General features: G+C 40.1%; 1 protein-coding gene across 1 annotated transcript in view; it reads left to right on the forward strand.

Annotated features, from left to right (window-relative positions):
• Positions 1 to 1,417: 1,417 nt before the first annotated feature.
• The window catches only part of LOC106939122 (glutamate receptor ionotropic, NMDA 2C-like), a 54,749-nt gene continuing 40,835 nt past the window's right edge, over positions 1,418 to 15,331 (forward strand). The window contains exons 1-2 of the mRNA XM_015021429.1: positions 1,418 to 2,698; positions 14,153 to 14,507. Of these exons, the coding sequence (XP_014876915.1) occupies positions 14,169 to 14,507 (339 nt within the window). The 5' untranslated portion in view covers positions 1,418 to 2,698; positions 14,153 to 14,168. The remainder of the gene's footprint in view (positions 2,699 to 14,152; positions 14,508 to 15,331) is intronic.

Below are 15,331 nucleotides of genomic sequence, written 5' to 3' on the forward strand. Positions count from 1 at the left end.
CGGCACCCGATACTGGTGGTGGAGGTTGGTGAAGGATGGGAGTCTGTTGAGTGGAAGTGGAGAAGGGGCGGAGGTGGGTTGAGTGCAGCTGGAAAGCGGAAGACGCTATGGATGGAGGTTCTTTACAACGGGAGCTTGGTCGGTGATTGGTCATGACGTGGCTGGGTTCAGCAATGATTGGTCGACGACGATGAGCGAGACACGCCGATTGGATGATGCAGGTGGGGCAAGAGAGTCTTCCAGTTTGAATTTACGCCAAGGCTTAAATTCAAACCTTGGCATTTTGCTTTGTTCTGGGATTTTTTTTTTTTTTTACTTTATTCTCTGCTTAACATGCAGAAGAGCAAGACCAACGGGTAGAGGTGGTGCTCTTCATGTCATGCAGCAATGAGGAATACTTGTAGAAACACCTTATTAATGAAACAACAGCAGCAAATCACAGTCAGAATCAGATTTGCCCATCCTTCTTTGGCAAATAACTAGTGAAGGCATCCATGAACATAAGTTTTCAGTTCCTGCTACAGATTCTCAACTTGAACTGGACTGTGGTTTGGACTTTGACTGGATCATTCTAATATATGAGCATTCCTGGATCCAAATCCCTGCAGTGTTGCCTGTGTGTTCAGGGTTGTCGTACTGCTGAATGCGACACTCTTAACAGGTTTCCTTCCAAGGTTGCTCTCTATTTATCCCCGTCCTTTTTTCTCAACAACCTGACCAGTTTTGTTATTAATATTCCTATTAATAACAACACATAAATGAGCTCAAGCTTTAACCAGAAAACTTTCCCCGGCTTGCAAATGCTCAAATTTAAAACCTACGCAGTTTTCGTGAGATTCTCTGCAACGCAAAGCTTGAGTCAGCCTAAATATATGCTTTAAAATCCCCACTTGAGAAACCTTATGAAACTGTTCTGGAGAGCTGACAGCTGGGCCGTGAGATAATTGAGCTTTAGATTCATAGCAATTGTGTATTACCGCTTTAAAGGACATAGTCCAGCTCATTGTGATATTTGTTTTAGCAGTTTGTCCAAAAGCTTATGACGTGTGAGAGAATCTGTTGGCTTATTGACTTTGCTAAACTGCATACTCACCGACGTACAATAAACAGAGCGTCCGGGGCGCCTGACTGTGAAAACAAACCTGCTTGTCAGATTTGTGTTTGACCTGTTGATGCTGGGAGAGAATTGTAAAAAAGCATATAGATGTAAGTGAACAGCACAGAGTGGTTGATTGGAGAGAGGGGGAGAAAAACAAAAAAAAAAAAGAAGCAGAGATTGAAAAGATGAAGGTGAGTAACGGAGGAAACTAGAGCAAATGTGGGCCGGTAGAGGAGGAAGAGGAGGAGTTGATCTGAAGTGAAGGAGAGGGAGGAGAGAGGGGGAAAAGGGAGGCAGGCTTAAATCCTCGCACCATCATTACCAAGGCGCACATGCAGCCCCTCCTGTGATGGAGTGAGAGGGGATGGAGAGAGATGCAGGGAGAAAAAGATGGAGTTGCACAGGGAAAGGAAAGCAGGATTACTGGTGTGACAGCACAGGCAGATGAGCGTCAGCTCAGCGGAGAGGGAGAAACTCTGCTGAAGGAAGAAAAAAAAAAAGAAGAAAAAACAAATCAGTGCAACAGGATGAGGACCTGCTAGTGCACAGCCTGCCCGACCCCACAGACCTGCCATCTGTCCTGCTTTTTTCTCTCTCTGTTCCTGACGCTTCCAGCACCCTATAACATCTGGATCACCTCACATCCATATGGGAAGGAGGGCAGGAGGGGAGGAACAAACCTCAATTCGATCCTTTTCTTTTTGCTGCTAAAGCAGGACCAGAGGAGGAGCATCAGCAGCTGGGGGGCCTGATAAGTGAAGCAAAGGAGGAGGAAAACTTTCTTCAAACATGTTTAGGTTCGGACAGGATCTTTCCCCATGCGTGTGGGAAATTTTCTAACTTTCTATGGATTTCTATTTTTTTTTGTCTCTCTCTCTGAGGAGGGAGAGGTAGAAAAGGAAGGAGGAGGCTCCACCGTCAGCAGTGCTGGAGTGTTACAGAGGTTTGTGCTCCTGTCATTGAGGAAGCATTTTATCACTCTCCCTCCCTCTCTGCCTCTTTCACTCCTCCTCTCATCCGAGCAGCGGGGAGCCTGACGGATACAGACAGAGAACCAAACACAGCTGCTTCACACACACACACACACACACACACATACACACACACAAACACACACTCAGGCTGCTGTGCCAGGGCTCCCACACCTCCCTTTCCTTCTTTCACCCTCCGTCACTTTCCTCTCCTGTCCCGTTTTGATGCCCTGTCTTCACCTCCACGACCACTTGTGAATGTGATGCACGCAGGAAAGCAGACGGGGAGCGGAGCGCCCAGACAGTTTTTTTTTGGGGGAAAAAAAGACACACACACACACACTTGCCATCACGTTGTGAAGTCCTTCAGGAGAGTGTGTGGATATCAAAGGCTGCTTTGCACACACACACGCACGCGCGCGCACACACGCGGAGGCACTGATGAACTCACACTCTCCTGCTCTCGCTGAAAGACGTGGTCTAAATGTGGACTCCTACAGGTGCTGAGAGGGGAGAGAGGGGCAGGTGAGGAGCAGGTGAAGGCAAAAGGAGACGCTTTGAGGAGAGAAAAAGAGAGAATAATGATGGAGCAGCTGGAGTTTAAGTTGGATGAGAGCAGAAAACACAGGTAAGTGCATAAGGCAACCATTCTGTCACTATCGGAGACCTATATCCTTTACGTCTAACAAGTATGATTGGATATAAATCAATGGATACAGGCAGAGCTGGGATGCTCAGGGGCGTTCTGAGAGCCTGCTGCGAGTAGTCACACTTTCAGTTTTCGTAAGTGACGAGTTTCCTCGGGAGAAGGTGCGCATCTGTTGCTGACAGAAACGGAGCAACGGTTTTGTTAGTGGAACACCGAGATCCTGTGTGAGACTGAAGACATTTGCATTTCCCTCTCAGGGGTTTGATTCTTACCTGGCGTCTGAGTTCAACCTGTTTTAGTTGTGCTGCTGATTTGCCCCATAATCATCAGCAGCTGTCTGCTCCAGTTTTACTACTGAACGCTGAGCTGCAGCGTCACTGCTACGCAGACCTGTGGGTCCTGAGCAGGGGCTTTGGGCCCCTTCACTAAGGCTCAGAAAAGGGGTCACACAAAGATTTATTAGAGTGTTTCATCAGATAAAGGAGCAATTCTCATTTTCATTTTCATTTTGCATTGATTTATTTTTCTTCCTTACGCTGTCGTATTTCACATGATTGCTTTTCACATTTGAGTTACACGTAATTATGATAATAATTTCAATTGAGCCCATAATATTAATAAAAATAATATGCTTACATGGTATACTACATATCAAAGCTGGGCTTGGATTGATTTTCGATGCGAGTAGGATGACCTTGGGTGAAAAAGTTAGTCAAAAGGAATAATGCTAAGCATGATAAAAGCATTTATATTTAAAACAATCACTCCCATAGCTGGAAAAACATAACATATTGATTATTTCATTATTTTAATGTTGGCATGTTCATATGTTTGTGCTTTTATACATAGTTAAGCAAAAATAGTGAGCTAAACACCCATTTCATCAAATAGCAGCTTTTATATTAACAAGACTATAACACAGAATATTACATACACGAGGTTTGCAACTTTAACTAGTTCCTTCATTGGGTTTTGTGCTCTACTTAACAGACATGTTGCTTCTAGATTTAAAACAGTGGTAGCTTAACAAAAGAAAACTAGTTACTAGCTACTAGTTTTCAAAATATTTCCGAATGGCCAAAATTGAAAATATTTGAGGGAACATACAAGAACTGTGAACATCTTCCTTCAAATTCAGAAGACAGAAAATCACAAAATAAATGTAATAAAACACTTCAGTGATGAAAAGGAGTTGCTAGTATAAAACCAACGTCAACAGGGCATGTTAGGAAAAAGGATATAAGTTCTGAATGAAACTGTTAAGTGTATGATTTTATATGACTTAATGGGAACTAAGTGTGTGGTTCCAGATGGGCTGTTGGAGGCTGAAATAGAGAAAGGACTAAACCAAAACAAAGACAAAAGAATAGCAGAACCAGAAACTAAAACTAAAAAAGAACAGGCATCAACTCAAGAAAAGTCAAACCACAAGCAAAAAGAAAACACTAACCAAGTCTTTGACATCATGACTTCTGAAGAAACATGCCGGATAATTCATACCACTTAAACTTTTTTTGGAGTTTGTGTCATTGCAACCAAACACTATCCTTTATTAAAATTTTATATGACACCAATTGTAGCATTTCTATTCAGTACAGTTTGTTCCGACACCTCTAAATACAGTACAGCAAACCCAACTACTTTTAGAAATAATTATTCAAAACAGTTCAAATCTCAGCTTTAGTCCAGGTGTTCTGTGTTAGTGAATATTAGAGAGAAAAAAAATCAGCGTCATAAAGACAGAGGAACACAGCAGAGAGATTAGAGAAAACGTCTCGGAGAAGTTTAAAACATAATAATGATTAAAAAAAAAAAAAACAAAAAAAAACAATACCTCAATCTTTGAACATCTCAGAGATCTGTTCAGTCCTTCATCTGATTGTAACTCTGCAGCAGAATCATCTGTAAACACAAGAGCTATTAATCATGAACTCCAAGCTGACCTCTGTGGAAGACTGGCAGGAAAGTCACTGAAGTTGTTATCAGTTTGCAGTGAGCAGTGAAACATTCGGAGCCATTCGGACATTTTTGGCCAGCAATGCAGACTAACACTCCACATCACTGTGAACACAACATTTTCAAAGTAAAACATGAAAGTGGAAGCTTCATACAGTGGGAATAAATTTCTTTAGCATGGACAAGAAAGTTGGCCATCATTGATTAGAAGACACAGGGGGCCAATTGTAGACGGATACGCTGTTAAAGGCTGTATAAGACTATAATGGAAGTTCACCTTTCAGGATGAGCCTTACAGCAGGAGCTGAGAGTGGCCTAGTCAAAGTCTAAACCTAATTTTACTTCAGTATCAGTGACAAGACTTTACAACTAATATTCACAGACAGAATCTCTTCTACCTTAACTTGAGCTACTTTGCAAATCATAAAACAGCTGTGTTTCAAGAAGAGACATACTTCCAAAGACTTACAGCTGAAACTGCTTCGACACTTTGACTGAGGGAAATTCACACCGCACTTTTCAGATGTTTTTTTTTTTTTTAGCTGAATGTGTTATGGTGTCATGCATGTATCATCATTTTAGTGCACGGGTATGGCTATAGCCTATCAAAATTAGAATCATCTTAAAGGACATGAAAATAATGTAAAACTATAAAAGAATCCATGTTTACATTATCTGTTCAGTTCTGTGCTATCTTGGATTGTTTTTATCGTGATTTTCTTTTCCATTGTTGCTATATAAGTAGGTAATTTATTAACAGTGCTGGATGTAATAGATATTTGTCATAAGCTACTTAAAAGGATGATACCTGGGGCTACTTCTGCACAAAAGTAACACAGAAAAGTTGCATCAACGCAGTAACAAACAGGACAAATGCAAAATGAGAAACAAACGTCTGGCCTTCTCTCAGATCTCTGGGTCCCCTCTTATTGGACAGATGTAAAGTAAACAAAGGTGTATTGAGGACATTTTCCCCCTGATATGTGGAGAGGAAATTAATTTCCGTCTCTGATTTTCACACTTCATATAGGCCACAATAATTAATAAGAATATCAAAAGATGAAAAGAACAAAGGAATGATTTCAGTTACACTCGAATTAATGGGACTGTGAAGCACATCAATCACTTCTTACCCTTAAGTCGCCATCAAATCAGTTGAGTTAATACAGTGTTGGACAGATAACACCCTATTACCCCTGAACCAGGAGCAGCAGCTCTGTCCTCATCAGTCAGCTCAACTGAGACACCATTTTCTTTCTTTTTTGCACTTTCATCCAGCCATGTGGATGACTTGATGGAGACGAGCTGACGTACAGCTCTCACAACCTCCTGCTCGCATACGTTTAACATCATTACTCAAGCTTCCAAATATAAATTAAACTCTCAAAATGAATAAATACATATGTCACGCTCAACCCCGGAGCTTATTATGAAACATATCACATAACGTCTGCCACATGAATTTATCATAATTAGGATTTTAAGTGCTAACACTGCAACCCTGTCTGTACAGGGGGGGGGGTTCTCCTCTCTCACATGAGGATTTGACAGCTTTACAAGAAATCGTTGCGAGCCAGACGTTATCGTCTGGATGACTGACGTTGACAAGGTGAGAGGATTTCTAAATCGGCTTGGGCCTTCACCACTCAGATCTATAGCAATGAAAATCTCAGAGACTCCAGCCAGAAGTGTGGCTAAAACTGTCATTAAATATATATATATATATATATATATATATATATATATATATATATATAGCCTTGAATTTAGAGATTATTAATAGGCCATACATGTAAGAAGAAATCATTTTATTTTACTTGTATCATAAGTGTAGAAGCCCTTTTTTAGATATCTCAAGGGGCTCACAATTTCTTCAGACTGTCACTTTGAAAATCTCAGGAAAAAAGTAGCAAGAAAATGAAACAAGTGACTTTGTGAAATGAATTTGAATTTATTATGGTTCTATAGCTGTAGATATGGGATATTACAGTAAATTGGAAACCAGGGAATAAAGCATTCCCTTGTGTTTTGCTTACTTCTGAGTTTTGAGTGCACGTCTGTCCCTTAAGTCAGAATTGCAAGGAAAAAAAAGAAAATCTCAGACAAAAAATTAGAACAACGAGAGAAACCATTATGCCATCACGAGTCCCTATCCACATAGCTTCCTGCTTTTCAAATCTTAATCTTGGTTCACGCAGCAAGATCTTTATGCTGATTTTTTTTGCCTTACAGAACAAAGGTAATGGCCCTATATTTATAGTCTTATGTTTCTGCCATGTGCGGTGTGTTAAGAGTGATCTAGTTTTCTTGGAAGGATGTCAGGACCACTAGGATCTCAAATCAGTAATATTCATCATGTTGGATTGTTTACGCCTGATACTCCAGCGTTTTGGGTGCTTCCCAAGGACAAAGAATAGTGCAGCCTGTTGAATGCGATCTGTAACAAATTAGCAGGCGATCTTTGGCTCTGAACTAATGTTTCAATTCAGTAGAATTTATGAGATTTCCCTTCTGACATGTTTATGTGTGAGATCTGCTGCTTGTATCGTCAGTCTTGTCCTTGGTCAACATTTCATTACTATTGATAGGGATTGGACATAGCCCAGTAAATAAAGATCTTCTTCCTTGGGTTCAAGCTCTTGCTTTGCTACAATAGACATGTTTATCTTTAAAGCTAAAAACCCATTTGGAAATAAGGTTAGAATGGAGCCAGTACTCCTCCTAGTCAGAACTGAGCCAGCAGGAGGGACTGTGTCTGCCCTTTTGACATGAGGACACTTTAGGACCTCAAGAATGAGTTGAACAGTGTTGCTGTAAAAAAAGATGTCTTGGTTTCCTCCTGGATGGATAATGCAGAGCATTAAATGTGACAACTGACTTCAGGAACAGAGACAATGTGGAGAAAAATTGGTAGTTAAAAAAAAACCGAGGCACCAGTGGCTCAGTGTTAGAGTGGAATCATCATACACACAGGCTACAGTTCAATTCCCAGACTGCATGTTCTCGTCTCTCTGTCTGCCCTTCTTCCTGCCAAGCTGCTGATAAATAAAGGTCAGTAGGGCCAAAAAACCTTTAACAAAGTTAAACAAATTTAGTGCAATCGCCCAGAGCTAATTACATCATAAACTGATGAGTCAGTGATTGACAAAGTGACTAACTTGGGAGACAGCTGTGACTTCTTGATAAAGACCAATCAGATGAATCTGTGGTTGTGTTTGGAGAACACTATCATGTTGTATAAAATTGATCTCTTGTATGAAACTATTTTGAACTTTAAAACTCCTAATCATGAGGGATGCATAGTTTACAGCGTGAAGAAGTTCAGTCACCTGACGAGATCGAAAACTGCACGGCACGACTTCGCCCAAGGATTGTAAGAAGGGCAGCCACAGAATAAATGCTCTCACTGGGACTTCTTAGACCTAAAATCTGCATAAATCATTTTCAGAGATTTCTGATGTTTCATGCAGCTGACAGTGCTGTGGCAGCAGCACGCTGATGGGAAGACGGCAGTGTGTCACGTTAGTCTGAGCCTACAAGTTCATTCTTCCCAATTAATGTATTCAAATCAGAAGCAAGAAAAAGAAAAAGAAAAACCAAGGTCCGAGGCAGACATGCAGATTATTCTCTGATGATGCTCATCCCTTTAGCTACATCCTCTCTGCTCATTTCAGGATGACTCCTATGAGTTTACAGACTGATCATGGGAGTGTGTAAACATGGGAGTTTTTTCTTAGTTAAGAAAGAAAAAAGAAACAAAGATATTTTAAGAAGCCTGCAGATTTTTAACAGATTTTAGACTAATCTTGATTTTGCAGCTGCACAGATTGTATACATCATTCCGTTTTAAGGGTGAGTCTCAATTTTTGTAATCTTGTTGATGCCAGTGCAGGTATAGATTTAGGATTATCCTGCATGATTAAGCTGCTTGAGCTCCATAAGAACAGGAAATATGACAGACGCAGTTTGCTGACACCACTGTAGATGCTGTTAACTTCAAGACATGCGGAAATCAAACATCTGCATGTCTTTAAATTGGCAAATTGGTGTGTGTGTCGGTGTTTCCTGCATGTTTCGCATACTAGCCTAACCTTAAAAATGGAAAATTTTCAAGCTGTGCAGTTTGTGTGGATTTCATGTCTTGTAAGATGTTGTAACTGCAAGCAATCTGGAGCAAATTTCTACTTTCTACACTCGCCATCCACACACAGTGCTTATCTGTGACCCCGTTATGTTGCACTATGCAATCAGATTACACAGCGAAATGAACACTTGACCTGATATCCAGTCAAATGATCCACCCAGTAAACACTTTTCTGCTTTCTCACCTCCCCTCTGTGTTTTTGCCATAGCTTTGTCTTTTCATAAGCATCATTTGTTCCTTTTGATTTCATCAGCTGTACTTAGGAATCTGTGTATGATAGCCACTTTATGAACAAATAATATTCAAAATGAACTGTGGTGATTTTCATATTCGTGTCACTGAGTTGATGTAGTTTTTTTTTTTTTAATTGTCATCCAAATATAAGGTTGTTTTTATACTTTTGTAACTGAAAAATGAGCAGCGGTTTAGTAGGATTGTGTATCTGTGGTTTGTGTCGGATGCGATTCATGTCTCGATTCATTTTTGTGTTTCATACGCAGAAGAAAAAAACAATAAGATTCACTAATTTCAGGATGAAATGACAGTAATTTGATGTGAATCGCTATGCTTAAGTCTTACTTTAAATAGAGCTTGCTTGAGCAGGTATTTTGTTTTATCATCATTATAATTAGCTTTATGCTTTTAGTTATTACACTTTCTTTGTTTCTTCTTTGGTATTTTGAATTAGACGAGTTCGAGTCAGCATGCAGCTTCAGTTGTTACAACTAGAAACTAGAGATCAGGCTCAAAATCTGAGTGTAGATTTCGAAGTGTTGTGGCCAGGGTTCAATAAGCTTGTTTGTGCAATGCAAAAATATGAAAAAATTGAGATTTTTGTTTGTTCTATAAACAGTATTGTTAGGCTAAACAGATAAGATCAAAACTAAACTTTATTTTAATATAGAAAGGGAGATGTGTAAAGTTGCATTTATTGCTGCAAGACAGATCCCCTTTTGCTTTTGGGCTGACATAATTTGATTCATCTCCTCTTCAGGCAACGACTTAAAAACTAGTGCAGCCATTTGTATTAGTTTTGGGAGATCTTTACAAAAGCATACTCCATCCTGTCTAGTTTAAAGTCCATCTATGTGCATCGAAGGCAGTGACTGTTTAAATCCTTTACTGTATGTTCTTTTTTTTTTTTAACTCAACAGGGATTTGATGTGGTTCATTCGTTCCCGTTCATTGGCCTGATTGGTTGATATTCGCTTATTACAGATGGTGGGAGACAGATGGTTCATCCAATCATTTAATGTCCTTGTCCTTTTGCAAACACTTTTCATGAACCTCTTCCCCACTGCTCTTTTATGACAAATCCTCTCACATGCCAGGTTAAGGATTTCCTACTGTAATCCCCCTGTCTTTACTGAATCAATGACACAAATCAAAAGATCAGAAATTGTTTTGCATGTTGCAGTAGTCAAAACAAAAATATGCTTTTCAGTTTCATACTAAAGTATTCAAACCGCCTATAGATTTGCTGTCCATTTAACAGCAAATCTTGAGTGACATCATTTTCACCCTCCCATCCAATCCACTAGGTTTTCTTACTCTCTGTCGATGTCTACATACAGATCTCTGTGCGTATGATGTCTGAACTGTCTGCCGCTCATATTATTTGTGGAATGAGGAAAAAAAAACGAAAGGTTTGTTTTAAAAGAATTTCAGGTGGGAGAAGATCTTCTGTCTTTCTATTGTAGATAATTTCTGTCAGGAACTACAGCGATGCAAAAACTACATTGATGATTTGGTGAAAAATGACTTCATGCTTAGATTTTCTTCCTTCTCCTTCTTTCCTCTCCTGAGTTGACACTGACCAGTGCATTATTGTCCCCTAAAAGCTCTTGCGTAAACCGCACCTCTACATGGAGCATGGTTTTTTCGGCTGAGCTAAAATTATGTGTTTGTGCTTATCTATCCATAAGAGCTAAACAACTTGAGAGGCCTTTTTCATATTTTACCACAATGACAAATGACAATGTGTATTGGGGATTTTATATAAGGATCCAACAAAAAGTTGTGCATAAAATGATACATGTTGTAGCTCCTTCACGGTGACAATGGGTGTCTTGGTTGCTTCTCTAATTAAACCCATGTTTTTAAAGACTTGCAGATGTGCAGCTGGTGGACTGAAAGTTGATTGCTTTTTGAGATGTTCGTAGCTGGGAAAATAATTTGCATCCCAATCTTTTAAATTTCCCCTCATCTTGCTGCTTGTTCACTAATATTTTCTAGCAAATCTCCAAAGTTTTCACAGAAGAGTTGGATTTACACTGAGAATAAATTGCACACAACTCTATTTACCAATTAGGTTACTTGTAAAGGAAACTGGCTGCATTATATTTCATTCATGAGCCCAAATGTCCATCACATTTGGGCTCATGAACTTGTTTTAAAAAGTTTAAACAATTTGAAATGTGTATTTTTACTTCCACTTTACAATCATGTGCTAGTTATTACTTTATGCCACGTAAAGTTCTGATTAAATTTTGGATTGTGTTGAGGCAAAGTATGAAAAAGTTTAAAACATCAATTTCAGATGCCCTTTGTAAACTTTTCTCAAATTAGGCAATCTTTGACCGTTGACTTGCTGCCTACATCCGGCTGTTTCTGATAACAACGGATTGCTTCTAGGTTTCAAATTGCATCTTTCTTCATATGAACTCCAAAATCCCAGGAGCTGAAAACCTTATTAAGATGAATGATTGGTGTGCCAGGTTGGTGAAGAGAGTTAAAGGAGGTGGTGCACGTTTAACTCTGTGTTGCTTTGAATCAAAGCTGGGAGCTGCTGTTCATTAGCAGAGAGTCTCTGATGGCCACCGACTCACTGTTTATCCCGTTCTACCTATTAAATATGCCTGTGTACCTGAAGATCTCCCTTATTTCTTGCCATCCTTTGCTGTATGAAAGCCCTCCTGTTTTTACCAAAGGTTCAAAGGTTCTGCTCCAACGGAGGGGTCGATCTTCAAACAGCAAACGTTCCAATAAAAAGACCCTAATTCATATGCAGATTCCAAAGGCGTGAATTGTTAAGGAAATTAATATGGAAATGATGATTACAAAACTGACCAACTTCACCAAACAATCCTGTACTTTCAACAGATTTTTAAGAAAAAAAAAAACTTCTTGTTGCTTTTTTTGTTTTCCGTTTGTCCTCTGGTTTTGGACCATATTATAAACACTTTCTTTGTTATTCTAATCATTCTTTTGTATGACATTTGTATAACAAGTGTAAAACGTAAAACATTTAGGTTACTCAATGGTTAGAATTACTATCAGATCCAATCCTGTGTGTTGCCTCAGAAAATTTAGCTTTTAATTTTGATCTGGAACAGAGATCAGACAAGGGAGTGAATAAATGATCTAAAACAAGCATGATTTTTCTTTTTATATCATATAAACTGTATAAAAAAAAAATAATCCAAACCCTAATCCTTCCCTACACCAACTAGAAAAAGTAGCAAAATATCTACATAAAAACACGCCCACATACAGCACTATTTATGTCTCTTCAACGTTGACGACCAAGCAGGAATTAGGATGATGTTATTGTAGAGGCATAAAGTCCACACTAGGATTATGTCAGAATGAATAGATGGGTGAAAATCCCACATGCTGACATTCGGCATCTGTGGCATCACAGAATCGAGTCATGTTGAACTGAACAGTGGTAGTTCCCTAACTAAGGCCAAGAAAGGCGGTGAAGGTCATCAAGATAAAGTAACAGTTGCTCAATAAATTATTTTCTACAGAAAAAATTTTTTTACAAATGTTGTCAAAGGTTATCTGTGTACTTATATATGCCCGGTGGTTAATAGGGGAAGTTGTCATCAATCAAACCAAAATAGAGGAATAACAGAAACTCAATCAAGCATGGACTTACTCACTCCTTAGGAAAGGAAACATAGCATTAGTTATTTTTGGCCTATGGGATTAACCCAGAGAAAACCCAATGCATACAGCAGGAAAACATGCAAACGCCACACAGAAAAGCTCCAATCTGGATCCAAACTCTTCTTGCTGTCGCTAAAATTAAAGCATGGAAGAGCCTGCACTTGAAAATTTTGTGATTATAGACTGTTGATAGTATAAATATAATTCATTAAACATTCAGAGAATCAAAAGAAACAACAAAAACGAACAACAACAACAACAACAACAAAAACACGGATTAACCAAACCCCCACAGTATGCTTCAGTTTGTGACAAAGTTCTGAGGTGAAAATCACTGCAGGGAAGAAGTGCAAGTTTGCTGTTCCTGATAATAATAACAATAATATTAATAATAATAAAATCAATTTAATGGATGCATCAATGCATGTGTTTCTAACATGTATCTTCCATCCATTCATCCATCCATCAGCATCACCTGCTGATCCTTGTACTGTGATGAAGGGGCCGGTGCCCATTTCCAGCAGTCTATGCGTGAAAAGGTTGGTTACAACCTAGACGTGTTGCCAGTCCATTCCATGCAGCGCCGACAACCATGCACACACAGTCACACCTAAAAACAAGTTAGCTAGCTCAATTAGCCAAACAGTCATGTTTTCCTTCCTCTAAATAGAAGTGGTTTGGAAAAAAGACAGAAAGAAAGCCTTCACCTACTGCCCATTGTTTGATAATCCTACTGCCGTAAAAGTCCAAATAAATCCAGCCGGCCTATTTAGAATTTTGGTCGTACAAGAATTAATCGTTTTACTGTGGCAATATGATGCAGTAACTGGACCCATTTCCTGCTAAAGATATTTTTGGACCAACTTAATGAAAAACAGTTCTTGACCACATTCATAAACATGAGCCAAAATGCTCTCAAAATTGATTAAAGTCGTTTAACGCAGCCAGACGTTGTCTAAGGAGGCTCTGAGCGTACTTGTTTGAGTCATGTTGTCACTTTGAGTGCTTCTGATGGCAGACTGATGAAATCACACCATGTGGAGAGATTCTGTCTGAAGTATCGTAATGTAATGTAATCTCAGTGATGAGGATTGAGAACCTGTGCAATAATTCTGGCATCCTGTCTTTATGTGTGCGCGCGCTGAATCAGAGATGTGTAGAGATGAAGAGGTGATTACAGTCATGACACTGGGGGTTGGATTATGGAGGATTACATGCACACTGACTCTGACACACATACATGCGCAGATTTCATGATGACACAAGAGTCTAAATTCAAGGCTAATACTGTCATACAAAAGGGTCAAACAGGGGAGAGAAATAAGGGTTGGATGTCTAGGGACGGATTAGGATTCACGTCAGATACATGAGAAATGTAACGCAGCTTGAATGTGTGACCGTTGCTCTTTTTGCTTCCCTCCTTTTCCTCTCCCTTCCAGGCAGTAGGCTGCCAACATGGCCATACCCAGGAGACCTCCTCCTCCTCACTCTCCTTGGCCTCCAGTGTTCCTGCTTGTCCTGCTCTTGCCCCCACTGCAGGCTCGGCCACTGCTTGTCCACTCGTCCATTAACGTGGCGGTAGTGTTCAGCGGCTCCAGCTATCAGAGCGAGGTCAGGGGTCGCCTCAGTGGGGAGAACTTTGTCGATCTGCCAGTGGTAGTTAGCCCTGTGACCGTGCTCGTCAACGACACCAACCCCCGGGACCTGCTGACACATCTCTGCGACACGATGGCAACGGAGAAGCTGCATGGGGTGGTGTTTGAGGACGATGTGGGCTCAGGTGCAGATGCTCAGGTAAAAGCCTTTTTTTTTTTCTATTATATCTAACTTTACCATAGAGTGCTAAATCAATCAATCAATCGATTGATAAATAAGGTATAACACACACAATTGCCAAGCAACATAAATCTACAGAGGGAACCTGCCACTGACTGCCAGAATGCCAGCACGCACCCATGACCCACCCTTACGCACAGGCCCTGCGGCATGGTATGTAGGAATGACAGAGAGTGGCCGACTCTCTGTTATTCCTATATCGATTTGATACAATAGGGGCTTCCGCACTTCCAATATTAGCGCCTTCTGTCACTTTTTTCAGCCATTAAAACTGTTTAATTGTTGCTAACACGTCGTAACGTGTTTCTCCGAGCCGCCTTTAAACGCAACATGAGCGCTAAGACACTCGCGCTGGGTTTACACCTGTGCGGCAGCGAAGGAGACCCGCTGTTGCTGTGCAGAGCTTCGCAGGTGTGTTAGAATCATGGCAGCAAACCAGCAAAACAAAAAGAACTTTGCACAGTTTTCCTCACAAACTAACCGACTGAGCTGAGTAAAGCTGTTGGATGCAGGTAATGTTAGCTAAATGATGACTAGCTAATACAGCACCTTAAGCTTGTTAACTAGTAGCCTGTAGGCTACTGATGTTGTTTATGTTCAAAAGTGTGCACTTTTTATATTGAGTAACCTTTTTTGGAAAAATGGTACTTATATGAGTAGTTTTACTGCACTGACTGTACCTTTTTCTTTTACTTGAGTAATATTATTATTGCTATGTATTCATTTTGCGCCCCCGCCCCGCCAAACAAGGTCTGCGTCCGCCGCTGTCCCACCCCAGCACC

The sequence above is a fragment of the Poecilia latipinna genome, unplaced genomic scaffold (genome assembly GCF_001443285.1).
Source record: "Poecilia latipinna isolate Pla-1442-1.1 unplaced genomic scaffold, P_latipinna-1.0 Scaffold84, whole genome shotgun sequence".
Classification (NCBI taxonomy): Eukaryota; Metazoa; Chordata; class Actinopteri; order Cyprinodontiformes; family Poeciliidae; genus Poecilia; species Poecilia latipinna.